General features: G+C 47.3%; 1 protein-coding gene across 4 annotated transcripts; it reads left to right on the plus strand.

The window, feature by feature from the left end:
• Positions 1-371: 371 nt before the first annotated feature.
• LOC136501612 (disease resistance protein RGA5-like) lies at positions 372-12,437 on the plus strand. 4 transcript variants are annotated; one of them, XR_010770336.1, is made up of 6 exons: positions 372-1,268; positions 2,918-4,928; positions 10,805-10,918; positions 11,010-11,129; positions 11,948-12,279; positions 12,395-12,437. XR_010770336.1 is itself a non-coding variant. In XM_066497131.1 (5 exons), exons 1-4 carry the CDS (start codon positions 451-453, stop codon positions 11,106-11,108), a joined length of 3,042 nt encoding a protein of 1,013 aa, XP_066353228.1. In that variant the 5' UTR covers positions 372-450; the 3' UTR covers positions 11,109-11,129; positions 11,494-11,760. The 4 variants fall into 4 exon arrangements, 3 of the variants coding, with proteins under 3 accessions (XP_066353228.1, XP_066353229.1, XP_066353227.1); XM_066497131.1 differs by lacking the exons at positions 11,948-12,279; positions 12,395-12,437 and adding an exon at positions 11,494-11,760; XM_066497132.1 differs by lacking the exons at positions 11,948-12,279; positions 12,395-12,437 and having other exon boundaries at positions 372-1,066; positions 1,127-1,268; positions 11,010-11,405.
• Positions 12,438-17,486: the final 5,049 nt, after the last annotated feature.

Raw genomic sequence — 17,486 nt, forward strand, 5'->3', positions numbered from 1 at the left:
GGGAGGTTGGTGAATATATTAATGAAACCACAGCATTACGTGTCACTCCCTTACACGCCCACTTGCCGTGCCAACCCTTCCAAAGCTTCCGCCCGATTACTGCACTCATCGGGCGGAGGCCCCTACCACTTCCTCACCGTCTGAGACCGCAAGTCTCAACACTACGTTCTTCCCGTGGTAAAGCCTGAGGACAGAGCATGATAGAACTTTAATAAAGATGCTGCTCTGAGTCACGTTTACATGGCTATGTGTGCAGTTGCTCTTTTACTAAAGCTAAGCTTAATACTTAATTATTTTTCGTGGATCTAGAGGACCAAAGACAATTAACCCACTGCTACACTTCCTTGAGAAACAGTTGTTGCCCTGCACCTCATACAATACACGATCTGAAATCAGTGCTTTTCCACAGCACCACCACCGCATTCCAGCGAGCTCACCAGATGAGCAAAAATGGCTACGGCAGCTGTCGTGGGTGTTACCACCGGGGTGATGAAGCCCCTCCTGTCCAAGCTCACCAAGCTGCTGGAAGAAGAGTACGTCAAGCTCAAAGGCGTGCGCAAGCAGATCAAGTTTCTGAGAGATGAGCTGAGCGCCATGAGTGCAACGCTCGAGATGCTCGCAGATGCAGAGGAGCTCAACCCTCAAACAAGAAAATGGAGGGACAAGTTACGTGAGCTGGCCTATGACTTGGAAGATTGCATTGATGCCTTCATGGTTCGTGTAGACCATGAGCATGATGGACATTCGGGCTTGTTCAAGAGGTTCTTCCGCAAGTTGAAGAAACTGAGACCACGTCATGAGATCGCCAATCAGATCCAAGAACTCAAGCCATCTGTTATAGAGGCAAGTGAGAGGCACAAGAGGTACCAGTTAGTCGATATCTCTTCCAACTCTAGAAGTACATGTGCTGTTGACCCTCGGCTATCCGCGCTGTATGTGGAGATAGATAAGCTTGTCGGCATTGACTGTGCTAAGAAGTATATCACTGAGTGGTTAACCATGGAAACCAAGAAGGCTTCTTCATCAGAACTTAAAGTGCTCTCTATTGTTGGTTGTGGAGGTCTTGGTAAGACTACTCTTGCAAACCAAGTCTATAAAGATGATAAAAGCCAATTTTCATGTGCAGCTTTCGTCTCGGTGTCTCGAACTCCTGATGTCAGAAAAGTATTAAGAGGCATTGCAAAAGGAGTTGGTATTACCAGTAATATGTTGGATGATGATGAGAAGGAACTCATTGATAAACTCAGGGAACACCTTCAGGATAAAAGGTAAGCCAGCAGATTATCTATGGTAATGTTTGCATGTGTGTTGTAACGTAATGACAGTAAAATTGTAGGGTTGAAATTGGTAGAATATTTAGCACCTATGAAATGAATTTGCAAGTGCTACTCCCTAATTATAGGAAAACTAAAAAGAAACATGTACTGGTATGTTAATTATTATTAGTAAAACTTGCATGGCTCCCTAACGTATTTCCTCCTTTGCTAGTTCAACAAGTAACCCCACTAAAGTTTACATCTGGATTTAATTACAACTATTTACATCTATAAAGAAACCACATAATTTGAGAATAGTTTCAGAGAACTTAGCTATATATTTTGCTCCAATAATTACACAAAACTACAAAAACATTACAAAACTACAGTCACTTTTCTTTGGTTTCCACAATATAAAGCTAGTTTTGTATTATGTGAGCACAATTAGTTAATTTCTTTCAAACTATTCCAAAAAATATATTTCTTCTACAGTTAGTTAGAAATAACTTTATTTTTCTGGAATTCACTCTTATACAACATTCATTAGATATTTGTTGTTTAGACATTGAAACAAATTGTATGACATTGAAACAAATTGTATCTCCATTTTTAATTGCCATGTTTCCGATCCGTTTCAGAAGGGCTTGATTTTTGTTTGCATGTCCATTAAGGCATTCATTGAAATGTTAGTGTACTTACTAAAATCTTTGTACCTTCTACATGTACTTCAATATATATTAGCAGATAGAACTCAAGCAAGGATTTGTGATTATTTATTATTCTTTTTTCTCATTCTTATAACTCCTTTGTCTATGCATATGACACTAATATGCCAAATGGATGAAGTAAAACCTAGCTAGTGTGGCTAGCATAAGTGCGCCCAAATGTAGCTGTTATCTTAGGGTTATGATATGACAAAGTTCAATAATGTTGTACAGGGCTATAGGACTTGGAGAGCTGTTCCCTTTATATAGGAGTAATATTTACTGCTAGGATATAACACCTTTTTGCCGGGAAGAATATAATAAAAAATTAAGTTACATCTACTTCTCCGTCGGTTTCTTTTTAGTGCACATAATAAGATAATAAAAGGTTAAAGTTCATAAAATTTGACCAATAATTGGTAAATTGCAAATCACATGCATGCTTAGTGCATTGAAATTTGAAATTTAGATGAATAAGCAAAAATCTTGAATATTTAACATGGCATTTATTTTGTAGTAATTGATGATATAATAAGATATTTATTTTGTACCCAATAGATGAAATATTGTAAGAGAAATATGTGGACGAAGTATACATTTAAAGACATTTTGAAATCCTAATACACCTAATGATCACAACCAGAATCTGCATTCAACATTTAGTATAAACTTTCCCTTCCAAATGCCTCCCAGTGAGGATTCTCATGTGCTATGACTAGTGGTAGTGTTTTATTACTACTTAAAAACGCTAGGAGAACTCCATCATTTTCGTAGTGGATTGGAGTTATTAGGATGTAAATCTTTATTACCTCTGCAAAAGTATCGCTACTCATAATACCATTCACATAAACCTGTATGTATTTTTGCCACACTTCAACAAAATGTCATTGGCACACACAATATAGCCTTACAGGCTTCAGCCTGCACTAACTACATCGTTGTTAAAATTATTTGCAGGTACCTCATTGTAATTGATGATGTATGGGATGCAAAACCATGGGAGACCATCAAGCTTGCATTAATGAATAACAATTGTGGTAGCAGAATAATCACTACAACACGTAGCAATGACGTTGCATCATACTTGTCTTCCCAAGGCGGTAATGTTTACCAAATGAAATCTCTCAGTTTTGAGGACTCCAAGAGGTTGCTTTTTAAAAGAGCGTTTGGTTCTGAAAACTTACGCTATACTCATTTGGGTACTGCTCCGGATGAGATATTAAAAAAATGTGATGGTTTACCATTAGCAATCATCACTATATCTAGCATGTTAGCTGATCAGCACGCAAAAGGTGAATGGGACAGTGTACTAAATGATATTGGTTCTTCTCTTGCTAAGAATCCTGGTGCTGAGAATATGACGGCCATATTATCTATGAGTTACTTTGATATTCCTCACCATCTAAGAAGTTGTTTGTTGTACTTGAGTGTGTTTCCAGAAGATTATGAGATTGAGAAACAATGTTTGATCAATAGGTGGATTGCAGAAGGGTTCATTCATAAGGAAAAAGGTCAAAATGAATATGAAATTGGTGAGCGTTACTTCAATGATCTGATCAACAGAAGCATGATCCAACCTCTTATAGTAAAGTATGGTCAGGTGAAGACATGTCAAGTGCATGACATCATCCTTGACTACATCAAATGCAAGGCCGCTGAAGAGAATTTTGTAACTTCATTAGATGCTGCAGAGCCTGTATATACATCAGAATACAAGGTTCGTAGGCTTTTTGTGAGCAACGACAATGAAGAAAATGTTACTTTATGGGCAGACCAGATCTTGTCTCATGTTCGGTCAGTTACTATATTTGGAGAGCCTGTGAAAATCTCTTTGTTGCCTTCCACTCCTCTTCGTGTGTTGGACCAAAGAAGCATGCAAAACCATCATCTTGCAAGTATTGGGAAGTTGTTTAATCTTAAGTACTTGCGTCTCTGCTCACGTTCAATAACTAGGCTCCCAGAGACTGTCGGTGAACTACATCATCTACAGACGTTGGATGTGCGAGGCACCTGCATCGAAGAACTACCACGAACTATCACGGAACTTCAACAACTGACTCGTTTATATGTTGATTGGTATACTAGATTTCCAGAAGGAACAATAGGAAAGATGCACAGCTTGGAAGAGCTGAGGAAGTATGGAGTCAAATCCTACGGGCAAGCGAAGTCCATACAAGAATTCAGCAAACTCACCAAGCTGAGGACACTAAAAATTAGATGCGATTTTCATACACTAAATCGCTCAGAAGGAAGAAGCCAAGCCGAGCGCATTCACAGTTATGTTGGAAATTTATTATCTTCATGCAACCTGCATCATCTTATATATACCAATGTTTGGGACTCCATTACAGTGTACCCACTGCCGCTACATTCATGGCACCCTGCAGCCTCCTGTAGCATCCGCAAGCTCTGCATTGAAAGAATTCCCATCTATAGGGTGCCAAATTGGATGGGATCACTTGGAAATCTCGGTGTGCTAGAACTGGAGGTCATGTGTGTGCGACCAGAAGATGTTGAGATCCTTGGAGAAATACCCAGTTTGGTTTTTCTCAACCTAGACACTTGGGGGGGCACTAGCGGAAGGATCGTCTTCCCTGGCAACAACGGATTCAGAAGTCTGAAACAATTCTCCCTGTGTATCAAGTTTTGTGGGACCTCGCTGGAGTTTGAAGCGGGATCAATGTCCAACCTTGAGCACGTGAAGCTTCAGTTCAGTGCGCATGACATGGAGTGCTTGAATGGTGCTTCTAGTTTGGGCATCCAGCACCTCTCGTCTCTCAACAAGGCTGAGATAGAAATTGGTAGCGACTGGCATGAGTATGACGTGGACTACAACCCAGTGGAAGATGATCATGATGACACTGCCCGATGTATTTCAAGAGCCATTAATGCTGCCATCGAGACACTTCCCAACCGTCCCACTGCCAGCTTCAAAATACAAGAAGTTGACTGCAAACATTTCGAATCTGTAAGTTCCCTCACATAACAACATGCATTGATGGTTCCATCAACCTCTCAGTTGCTGCAACCACATACTCCTCTCTTCCATTTAGCAACTACTCTGTTGATCCCTGGCTGCCCTGCACAGTTAAGCAACTAGCTTACTAGCACACATACTTATTATGGCTAGAGGTAGAAGAAGAGATTGAGTACAACGCGCACACACACTCAGCACAAAGCACCAGTGTTGGCCGAAGCCCTGCCCTTTGGTTTATGGCAACTGAACTAAGTATTCTATTGCCCTTTAGATGGAATAAATACAACTCTAGCTGTACCTCTACCAGGTACATAGTTGTTGGCCAACTACCTATTCCTAAGTACAAAAGTACACCAACTACCTACTCCTAAGGTACAGGGTACACCAACTACCTACTCTAAAGGTACATAGTATATCAACTACTCCTAGCAGTACACAGCTTACCTCAACCCACTACCAAGACATGGTTGATGTAATAGCTACCAACTAATGTACTAGAGGTGGCCTATTGCAATACTGTTACAGCTACAGGAACTGGTCGGCAGAGCCGATCAGTCCCCAACTCCCAACAGGGAGTGGTCGGCCGAGCCGACCAGTCTCCAACCAAGGAGAGAATGGGGAGCAGTAGATTATGTCTAACAATTCTTTCCCTAATCTTGCTGCTAGCCTGATGCCTTGACCTCATCCATGCCAATCATCATCCTCAGCTTCATGAACCGCAGGCGTCCGAGTGACTTGGTGAGGATGTCAGCAACTTGTCTGCCGGTCTCGACAAACTTGATGACGGTCTGCCCTCCATCAATTCAGTCCCGGAGGAAGTAGAACTTGATGTCGATGTGCTTGCTCCGGTCGTGGAGGACAGGGTTCTTGGCGAGGGCGATGGTGGGCTGGTTGTCCACCATCAGAGCTGGCGGGTGAACTTCCTCGCCGGTCAGCTCACCCAGCAGCCGGCGTAGCCAGACAGCCTAGCACGCCGCCGTGGCCGCTGCGACATACTCTGCTTCACAGTCGATAGCGCCACGATTTTTTTGCTTCAGCGACTGCCAAGCAATGGGGGCCGCTACAAAGAAGACGAGCACGTCGGAGGTGCTCCGTCGCCCATCAATGTCGCCCGCCATGTTCGCATCGCTGAAAACAGTGAGCTCCGGCTCACCTTCCTTTGCCTTGGTGGGTGCCTCACTGAACACCGTGAGCCGCAACCCTCCCTTGCCGCCACTCTTGGGGAAGATGATTACTTGATCGAGCGTCCTCTTGACATTGCGCAGTAAACTTTTCACTGTCGACCAGTGATCTTCGCGCGGGTCCTCCATGAAACGACTGACGTACCCAACCGCGAACGCAATGTCCGGTCGGGTATGAGTGAGGTAGCGCAGCCTACCGATGATACTCCGGTAGCACATCGCGTCCACCTTTGCAGCAGTGTTGTGCTTGCTCAGCTTCAGCCGCTCCTCCATCGGAGTCGCGCACGGCTTGCACTCCGCCATGCCGCCGCGCTCCAGCAGCTTCTCCGCGTAGGCGCGCTGACTCAGGGAGATGCTCTGCTTCCCCTGTCTCACCTCGGTGCTGAGGTAGTAGGAGAGCACGCCGAGATCACTCATCTTGAAACAAGCCGCCATCTCACGCTTGAAACTGTCGATGTCCTCTGCTCGCGCTCCGGTGACGATTAAGTCATCCACGTACACGCCGACGATGAGCTCCTCCTTCCCTTGTCGCCGCGTGTTGAGCGCGTGCTCTGTAGCGCAGCGAGTGAACCCAAGCTCGCCCAAGGTGGCATCAAGCTTGGCATTCCACTGCGCGAGGTGTCTGCCACAGCCTGTAGAGCGCCTTGTGCAGCTTGAGCACCATGTGCTCAGCGCCCTTGATGGCGAAGTCCAGAGCTTGCTTGACGAAGACCGTCTCTGCGAGCTCGCCGTTGAGGAACGCAGACTTGACGTCGAGGTGGTGGACACGCCAATCCTTCACTACTGCCATGGCCAACAACAGGCGAACAGACTCCATTCATGCCACTAGAGCAAAGACTTCCTCGAAGTCGATGCCCTCACGCTGCACGAAGCCGTGTGCGAAGAGCCGAGCATTGCACTTGACAATGGCGCCGCACTCGTCCTGCTTCACCTTGTAGACCCACTTCAAGCCGATCGGCCTGTAGCCCACCGGTGGATCTACCAGCTCCCATGTGCCATTGTCCTCGATGACCTTCATCTCTTCCAACATCGCCCGTCGCCAATTGGCATCGCGCTCAGCCACTGCGAACGTCGGTGGCTCCTCGGCACTAACAAGGAGCAGCTCTGGATCATTGAGCAGCCGACTCGCCAGGCCTATGGCCCCTGCATTGCCAATGATGTTGTCCAGCCTATGGAACCAGACCTCCTCGCCATCGTGGAAGGCATCCACGAACTCGCTGATGTCGCTCGGAGGGGAGGTGAACTCGATCGATGGTCCCTGGCTTCCCTGTTCTGCCGGAGTGGTTGGCATCACTGCTGGACCGCTCGGCACCACTGCTGGAGTGGTCAGCATCGCTGCTGGACCGCTCGGCACAATTGCCGAAGTGGTCGGATCCATTGCTGGAGCGGTCGGCACCACTCCTGGAGTGGTCGACTCTACTACTGGAGCGCTCTGCACTGCTGCTGAAGTGCTCAGGCACCCCCTCTGCAGTGCTCGGCACTCCTCCCGGAGTGCTTGGCTCTGTTGCTGTAGTGGTCGGCACCTCCTCTCCAGTGTCTCCACCACCGTGGATGACCATGCAGCTCGACGACGAAGGTGCTGGTGAAGCCGCCAGCTTCCCCTGTGCCCGGACTGTCGCAATCCCAGGCCACCTTCTCATCGAACACCACATCCCTAGAGATCACCACCTTGCCTCTCTTGAGATCATAAAGCCGATAGGCCTTGCTGCCCTCCTCGTAGCCTAGGAGCACCATCGGCGTGCTCCTGTCTTCTAGCTTGCCGAGGTGAGACTTGGTGTTCTTCACATGGCCAACACAGCCAAATGTCCTGAGGAAGGACACATTCGGCTTGCGTCCATGCCAAGCCTCGAACGACGTCTTTCCCTTTAGGGCCTTGGTGGGCGCGCGGTTGAGGATAAACACCGTCGTGGTCACCGCCTCTCCCCAGAACTCCGACGACATCTTCTTAGCTTTCATCATGGATCGAGCCATGCCGACCACCGTCTGGTTCTGCCACTCCACCACACCATTCTGTGGTGGCGAGTATGGCGCGGTGGTGTCGCACCATGCCCTAATCTGCGCAGTACACAGCGAATTCCACCAAAGTGAATTCGCCGCCGCGATCAGTCTGCAGCACGCACAGCTTCTTGCCGCTCTCCGCCTCCGCGCGCACCTTGAACTTCTTGACCGCTTCCACCGCCTCGGTCTTGCTAGTCAAAAGCTGCAGCCACATGTACCGGCTACAGGCATCTACCAGCAAGATGAAGTACTTGCACCTGTCGAGCATTGCCGGCGTGATTGGCCCGTAGAGGTCACCATGGACTAGCTCGAGGGTCTCTGCCGCGTGGTACTTCGCCGTCTTTAGGAACGACAACTTTCTTTGCTTTCCTAGCCAGGTAGCTGTCACACAGCTCACCTGCGTGCTCGATGTGAGGTAGCCCAGTCACCATCTTCTCCAGCCGACCAAGAGCGTCAAAGCTGAGATGTCCATACCGGGCATGCCACAGCCACGGCTCCTCAGTGCGCCATGCAGCCAAGTAGATGGACTGCTCCACCTTGAGGTCGAGCAGATACAGCCGATTTTGGAACCTCTTCACCTTGGCAAGAAGCCGCTGCTCCCAGTCCCTGATCCAGAGGACGCCGTCCTTAATCAGTACCTTGCTGCCGCGCTCATCCAGCTGGCCAATGCTGATGATGCTTGAACGCAGCTGCAGGATGTAATATACATCCGTTAGTACATGGTGCTCGCCGTTTTGGCACCTGAAGATGATGGTGCCGCGCCCTCGGATCGTCACCCTTGAGCCATCACCAAACATCACCGTGCTGGTCACGTTGTTGTCGAGCTCGGAGAAGGCTGCCTTGGAGCCCGTCATGTGATTGCTGGCCCCGGAGTCCAGGTACCACCGCTGCTCCTGCTCGCCGCCCACACGTCCGAGGTGGACTTGGGCGTGCGGTTCGTCGAGGTTGACAACCTTCAGAGCCTTTCTAGGCCCTTCCACCGCCATCCCCTCTCCCTTCTCCTTGGCCTCAACGTCGTGCAGTGCATAGAATATCGCCATCAGGAGAGTAGCCTCATCATTATCATCAGCCTGCGCCAGATGAGCCTCAGCCTTCTTTTCCTGCTTGCGATTTGGACACTCCTTTGCCCAATGGCCCGTCTTTCAGCAGCGCCGGCAGGCATTGGGGTCGACCTTCTTCTTCTTCTTCTCTGAAGAAGCCTTGCCGCGGCGCTTGCTATCGCCACCGCGGCTGGAGGAGGCTTCCCCCAGACTTCTTCTCCTTCATCTGGGCAGCCCACTCCTCTTCTGTCAATAGCAGCTTGCCGCTGTCTATCGTTGCTGTGGCCTGCTCCTTGCGCTCGTTCCACCGCCCGCAGATGACCTGTCACATTCTCAATGATGAGGATGGACAAGTCCAGCATCGTCTCTATGGAGAGAGCAATCTGGATGTACTTCGCCGGCACGGAGTGGAGGTACTTGGAGACCACCTCTTCTTCATCGATGGTGACGTCGTGGCTCCTCAGCTTGCTAATGAGCATCTGCAGACGGAGGGAGAAGTCCTTCACCGATTCACCATCCTTGAACTTGAGGTTGGCGTACTCCTGCTTCAGCAGCTGGGCCGTCGCCTTCTTTGCGCGGTCGGAACCAACGCGTATCGCCGCAATGGCCTCCCACGCCTCCTTAGCAGAGCTCTTCACCCCCAACGGCTCCCTGTACTCCGCTGGCACAGCAACGAGGATGGCTTCCAACGCTGACATGTCGTCTTCTTCGTTGTCGGTGCCCTTGTCAATGGCATTTCAGAGCCGTTGGACTCTGAGCTTGACCATCATGGTCGTCGCCCATTCGCCATAGTTGGTGCGAGTCAACGTCGGCCAACTGGTGCCGCTGACCTCCCGCACCTTGCGCACAATGACCTCCTGTCGTGGCTGGGCAGCCACAGCAGTGCCGCTGTTGTCGTCCATCTCCAAACCGTCCGTCATCGCCAGCGGTTAGTCCGGCGACGACGCTTGTACTGCTCTAATACCACTTGTTGATCCCTGGCTGCCCTGCACAGGTAAGCAACTAGCTTATCAGCACACACTCACTATGGCTAGAGGTAAAAGAAGAGATTGAGTACAACGCACACACATACTCAGCACAAGCACCAGTGTTGGCCAAAGCCCTGTCCTTTGGTTTGTGGCAACTGAACTAAGTATTCCATTGCCATTTGAATGGAATATATACAACTCTAGCTGTAGCTCTACCATGTACATAGTTGTTGGCCAACTACATACTCCTGAGTACAAGAGTACACCAACTATCTACTCCTAAGGTATAGAGTATATCAACTGCTTCTAACAGTACAAAGCTTACCTCAGCTCACTACCAAGATATGGTTGATGTAATAGCTACCAACTAATGTACTAGAGGTAGCCTATTACAATACTGCTATAGCTACAGGAATTGGTCGGCAGAGCCGATCAGTCCCGAACTCCCAACAGGGAGTGGTCAGCCGAGCCGACTAGTCTCCAACAAGGAGAGAATGGGGAGCAGCAGATTATGTGTAACATACTCCTACTTGGCTGTGCAGTTAAATAGTTTATTTCGACTCTCTTGTTTATATTCCGTTTCCACTACTCTTCTAGCTGCGGCCAATGCATACTTCTTTCTTCCATTTAGCATATATATACTTGGCCGTTCAATTGAGCAGTTTTTTTTTCTCTTTCAGTTTTTGAGGGAGTGGAATCAATATCACGATGGGTTATTCAATGAGTGGCTCAAACTTTGGCAAATTAGAGAAGAGCCGGCGAACCAACCTACTGATGGAGAGACTGAACTAGAGGTATCAAATAAAGGTTCACTAGGGAACCAGTCAGTTTTACATTCATGTGACCCCATTTTCCCCACCAAATTCATCTTCTTTTTCCAAACAGGATGAGACACATGAAAAGGAAGAAGAGGAGCAGACTGATGAGGAAGAGACCAGTGAAGAAGAAGTGGCGCGTCAAGATGACACTGGTAGCAGCAATTAGAATGACATCAGTCTGCATGAGGTAGATGGGTTGGCTACTTTGGTCTTGAGCATTTGACTGATAAATAAACGTGTCTCATGTCTACCTCGAGGTTGAATAAAAAAAAGCTGTGCCACTTTATGTTTTCTGCGTTGCGCTGGATTGCAGATTAGCTTTGGTGTGGTTTCTACTAGTTGTAAGATTCTAATTAGCTTTCAATAAAGGTTTGGCACATTTACATTTGCCTGTACTGGACACATATTAAGCTTTTGTTTGTATCAGACACACATTTTTTTTGTCACTTGAATTTATCTCATCCAAAACGAAATTTATCATACAATAAACCAAAGTCCAGAGGTTGTAAATCCAAAATTTAATTTTACATTTTGATTTGCATTGTTGTCAGAACTCAGAAGGCACTTTTGATCTGCTTTTAAAAAAATTCCTGTCAGAATTATGTGAAGAATAGAGCAGCTCAGCATGGAGATAGCTTGCTTTTGTCAGTTTAGCTTGAAGAGGATGCAAGAATAAAGAAAATATGGATCAAGCAACAACGTCTTGATTGGCCATGTAAGAGAAGAGAAACAGGGAGGTGTCTGTCATGTTAGTTGATTGAAAGAGAGCAGGCGTTGAGCTGCTACAATTACGGAGGTGTCTGTCATGTTACACGGTTGATAGAGAGCAGGCGTTAAGCTACTGCCTTGAAGAGCTGACGGAGTACAGAGTCCAATCCTATGACCAAGTGGAATCTTTGCAAGAAGAATTCAGTAAACTAACCAAGCTGAGGACGCTAGAAATGTAGAATTTCCGTGTCACCCCATTTTCGCCATTAAACTCATCTCCATTTTTCTTCCGAACAGGACGAGTCAGATGAAGAAAAGGAAGAGAAGCAGGCTGATGAAGAGGAAGAGGAGCAGACATATGACGACGAAGGCGACTTTGAAGAGTATCAGACTGATGAGGAGGAAGAGGCCGATGAAAAGGAAGCAGGGCAGGAAATGAACAGTGTGTAGCATTCAGCTAGGTTTGATGAGGAGAACCAGAAATGTGTTCAGTCTGAAAAGATTGATGGGTTCGCTTGTTCTATTTAGGGCATTCGGCTGATGAAGGTGCCTGCTTCAAGGTTCAACAAAAACAGAGCTTGCCTTGAAGCTTCTGCATTATGCTGGGTTGCAGATTTAGCTTTGGTGAGGTTTGTGCTGATTGCAAGTTTCTAATTAGATTCCAATAAAGCCATGGCATGACAAACATTCGTTCACCTTTGGCTGTAGGAGCCAACACATTTGAAACTTTTTTATGTATTCCAGGCGCAATTTTTTATCAGTTGAATTCATCTACTTCAGAACGAGATTTAGTTATGAAACAGAGTGCAGACAGAGGTTTCGTGTGCATGAGATGGAGTGCAGACATAGTTTGGGCATACAGCACCTCTCGTCTTCAACAAGGTTGGGATCATAATTTGGAGCGACTGGCCTGGGTATGACGGAAACAACTATCCAGTGGAAGATGATCGTGATGACCCTGTCCGATGTATTTCAAGAGCCATTAATGCTTCCATCGAGACACTTCCCAACCGTCCTGCTTTGAGATTCGAAAGAGCACAGGACAAGTGCATACATTTTGAACCCGTAAGTTCCCTCACAGAACAGCAGGGATTGATGGTTCCATCAACCTCTCTGTTGCTGCTACCACATACTCTTTCTTCCATTTAGCAACTAATGTACTCGTACTTGGCTACTCAATAAAATAGTTCATTTGGACTCTCTTATTCATATATCATTTCCACTTCTCTTCTAGCTGTGGCCAATGCATAGTTATTTCTTCCATTTAGCATATACTTGGCCATTCAATTGAACAACTTGTTTTTTCTATTTTAGTTTTTGAGGGGGTGGAACCAACTCTGTGAGGGGTTATTGAACGGGTGGCTCAAACTTTGGCAAATTAGAGAGGAGCAGGCAAACCAAGCTATTGGAGAGACTGAACTAGAGGTAGTATCAAAGGCCCACTAGTGTACCAGTTAGTTCTACATTCTTGTGATGTGATCCCATTTTAGCCCACCAAACTCCTCATCTTGTTTCCTAAACAGGATGAGACACATGATATGGAAGAAGAGGAGAAGACAGATAAGGAGGAAGAGACCAATGAAAAAGAAGTGGCGCAACAAGATGACAGTGGTAGCAGCAACTAGAATGACGTATCAGTCTGCATGAGGTTGATGTTGGCTTCTTCGATTTTGGGCATTTGGCTGATTGAACGTGTCTCATGTCTGCCTCGAGGTTAAAGAAAAAAAAACAGCTATGGCACTTTGTGTTTTCTGTGTTGCGCTGGATTGCAGATTAGCTTTGGTGTGGTTTCTACTAGTTGTAAGATTCTAATTAGCTTTCAATAAAGGCTTGGCACATTCACATTTGCCTGTACTGGACACATTAAGCTTTTGTTTGTGTCAGGCACCCATTTTTTTGTCACTTGAATTTATCTCATCGAAAACAAAATTTATCATACAATGAACCAGAGTTAGGAGGTTTCAAATCCAAAATTTAATTTTACATTTTGATTGCATTGTTGTCAGATCTAAGAAGGCACTTTTAATCTGGTTTTAAAAAGTTTCCTGTCAGAATTAAAGCCGCTGACTTGCATTGTTTTCTTGGAATTAAAGGGTTGACTGTTCAATTACATGGTCCACTCGGTTCTTCTATTCTTGTAATGTTTGAAGCTGAACAAGCAGAGAGCAAACGGAGGGGCATACCATACATAAGGTTTCTAGTCTAAGAGGAGCGCACGTGGGAGCAAAATGTGACATTTGTGGCCCTGTGGTTGCTGGCAAGCTGTGTCTGCTCCGTGCTGAATTTATTTACAATTTGAATTGGAATTCCTTCTTACTGCCAGTGGCAGAGCCAATGTTGGGACCCCACTGGCCCCACCCTCCTTACTAGTGCAGCTCAGCATGGAGATAGCTTTCTATTGTCGGCTTGAGGAAGATATATATAAAAGAAAAGGAAAGAAGGATCGAGCGACAACGTCTTCTTGTTTGGCCGTGTAAGAGAAGAGAAACAGGGAGGTGTCTGTCATGTTAGTTGATTGAAAGAGAGCAAGCCTTGAGCTGCTACAAATAGGGCAGGTGTCTGCCTTGAAGAGCTGGCAGAGTATGGGGTTCAATCCTATGACCAAGTGGAGTCATTGCAAGAAGAATTCAGTAAACTAACCAAGCTAGAAATTAGACGGGATTTTAGAAAAGTACCAGAACCGGATGGTCACTCTACTCACTCGAAAGGAACAAGTCAAACCCAAGGCATTTACAGTTACGTGGGAAATTTATTATCTTCATCATGCAACCTCCATAATATCTGTCTCAGTGACATCCCTACAAAGTACCCAGCGTCGCTAGATTCATGGCACCCTGCTGCTGCCTCCTGTGGCCTCCGTAAGCTCCGCATCAAAGATGATTTTGTAAGCTCTGCAACAACAGATTCAGAAGTCTGAACTATTTCTCCCTGCGTATCAGTAGCTGTGGGACTGCCCCAGAGTTTGGAGCGGGATCCATGCCAAAGCTTGAGCACTTCATGCTTAAGTTCCATGATGATCATGATAAGTGTATGAATGGTCCTTCTAGTGCTCTAAACAATGTTGAGATCAAAATTCGTGGTGACAGGGATGATGATGACAGAAACTACGATCCTGCGGAAGATAATCATGATGAAGTTGTCCGACGTGTTGGAAGAGCCATTAGTGCTGTCATCAAGAAACTTCCCAACTGTTACCGAGGAACGAGGGAACCCAACGCAACGCTTACATAAGCAACCGAACCAAAGCAAGAATAGAGAAAAGGGACGGAAGGAAAAAGAACCCTTCGCCACACAACTCTAGCTAAGCAGGCCTGCAAACGAAAATACATCAACGCAATGGTCGCCAACAGAGGCGATGAAGCCGTGGTGGCAAAGTATCCACCGAGAATCCAGCAAGAACGGCGGCAAAGCATCTGCCCGAGACGACCGAAGCGGCAACGCTCACGGCAGCAAAGCATCTGCCATAGCAATCCAAGCAACACGGCGGCAAAGCATCCGCCAGAGACCACGAGGCAAAGTATCCGCAAGAGTGGAGCGACATTGGCGGCAAAGCATCTGCCCAGGCAGCAGCGACGGCAAAGCATCCGCCAAGAAGAGCCTGCGAAGAACCAGACGACACCGGCAACACCAAACAACTGAGCTGGGCAGACCAAAGCGATGAAGGAGCTGAAGTAGATGCAGGCACAGCACGGCCAGGGCCAACTCCGGCGAGAGAGGCAGGATGGCTGCAGGAGTGCTCCAACGAAGCCTGGAGGAAGGGAATGACATCCGCAGTTGCTAACAACGTTGAAAGAAGAGCACAAGGACTTTCGTCCTAGAGCCGCCCACAACAACTCGGGCGACAAACAGAAGCTTCAACGACGCCTTCAAGAAGATAGTGGCACAGACTGTACCACCGCCGTCGGCCCGGAGCAAGGCACCTGGCAGAGCTTTCACCCAAGCAACAACTGTTCGCCGGACCTAGGTCGTCCTACACTGCTGGGGCAGCGGTAGATCCTCCAGCGTCGGCTAGCAGGCAGCCAACCAGCAGGTCCCGCCCGTCCAGCATGCCAGCAACGGCCGGCGCTGGATGGCTGGGAAGGCCCGACTAGGCCAGGACCGGGCGCCCAGACGTGGCCGCCGCAGGCACCTCGACTGCCAGATCTGGCCGTCGCAGGCACCATAGCATCCCTGCGAGCGAGGCTGGCATCCACAACATCAGTCGTCCGCCTGGCGCACTGGCCGCCATGGGCAGGCACCGGCCACGCCAAGGCAGGCAGGCAATGGCCCTAGCCAGACTAGCCAACTGCGGGCAAGCGCTCGCGACCCCATAGGGGCATAGGCCGTCGGCACCGGCCCGGATCTAGCTGGCTGCCATGTGAAGACCCAGAGAAGAAGAGCCGGACGCACTGCCTCACCACGCGGAACGAATAGAGGGTGCAGGTGCTAGATCCAGCCCCAGGGGGCCCGGATTCGCCCGGGTGGCCGTGTTTCCTCGCCGGAGAAGAAACTGGTGGCCGGAGTTGAGGGGGAGGGGTGGTAGAGGAGTGAGAGGGGGGGGGGGGGCATGAAGATCTTCAAAACAAGGTTTACTAAACCACGGTCGCTACTAATTTTTGGCATGTATGGCATGAGGTAAAAAAATGACCACATTAGCAAAATTTACACCACTATCAAATGAATTTCGATGCCACAAGACTTCCGAAGCACATACCATCAGTTGCTACACCAGATTTTTGTAGAGAGAATTCCTTATTTGACATTGGGAAAATGAGTCGTTCCTTTCTTGGCCCTGAAATTTTCTTCGTTCCCTATTTGACACTCACTTCAACTTTCGTTCCTAATTTGACACTGCCGTCAATTCCGTTAGCTAACGGTGTTAACTGGCCGTTAAAAAGACGTTTTTGCCCCTAGAAAAAAAAACGACGAAGCAAATTTGAGAGGAAAAAAAAACCTGCGCCTTTTTTTTAGCTGGGCGCATGCATCAGAGGCGGGCGCGGGTTTTTTTTTCCTCTCAAATTTGCTTCGCCGTTTTTTTTCTAGGGGCAAAAACGTCTTTTTAACGGTCAGTTAACACCGTTAGCTAACGGAATTGACGGCAGTGTCAAATTAGGAACGGAAGTTGAAGTCAGTGTCAAATAGGGAACGAAGAAAATTTCAGGGCCAAGAAAGGAACGACTCATTTTTCCAGTGTCAAATAAGGAATTCTCCCATTTTTGTATGGATTATAAGTTACACCACAAATCAATCATCACCTGAATCCCCCAAGGCCGTCTGGTCACGAATGCAAACTACTCGTGAAGCTCTCGTTGGAAAAAGGAAATCAATTCACCAGCCTAGAAATAAGAGTCCACCTATCCGCTCTGGTTCAGCTGACAAACTTTTCATCAGTCAGACTGAAACTTTACCTTATTAAATTGAACTAGATTGGCTCGGTGGGTATCCATGGATTGCTCCATGCCCATCCTAACCAAGAACGGGATTTATATGTGAACTACAACTCCATTAGTATCGATCCATGTGCACGAAAATTTACATCACAACATTCTTTGGTACACTGATTTTACCGCCAAAACAAGCAAGGAGATTATCACAGAACCTCCACAGACAATCTATTTGTAAGACCACAAACAACTACAGCATGTTAATTCTTCCAACAGAAACCCTATAATAATTGGCGCCTACAAGTAAGCTGAAATTTACAATCTACCAGACTTCCAAGACAGGAGGGGGAAGGGGGGTGGGCATAACAAAACTAGTGGATGACATCATGATTTCTTGTGCAGCCATTAAGTAACATCTTCTGCAATGCAATCACTTCATATTACAGTGCGCAGTGGAATCCTGGCCCAGCTTG

Source organism: Miscanthus floridulus, chromosome 13, assembly GCF_019320115.1.
Source record: "Miscanthus floridulus cultivar M001 chromosome 13, ASM1932011v1, whole genome shotgun sequence".
Classification (NCBI taxonomy): domain Eukaryota; kingdom Viridiplantae; phylum Streptophyta; class Magnoliopsida; order Poales; family Poaceae; genus Miscanthus; species Miscanthus floridulus.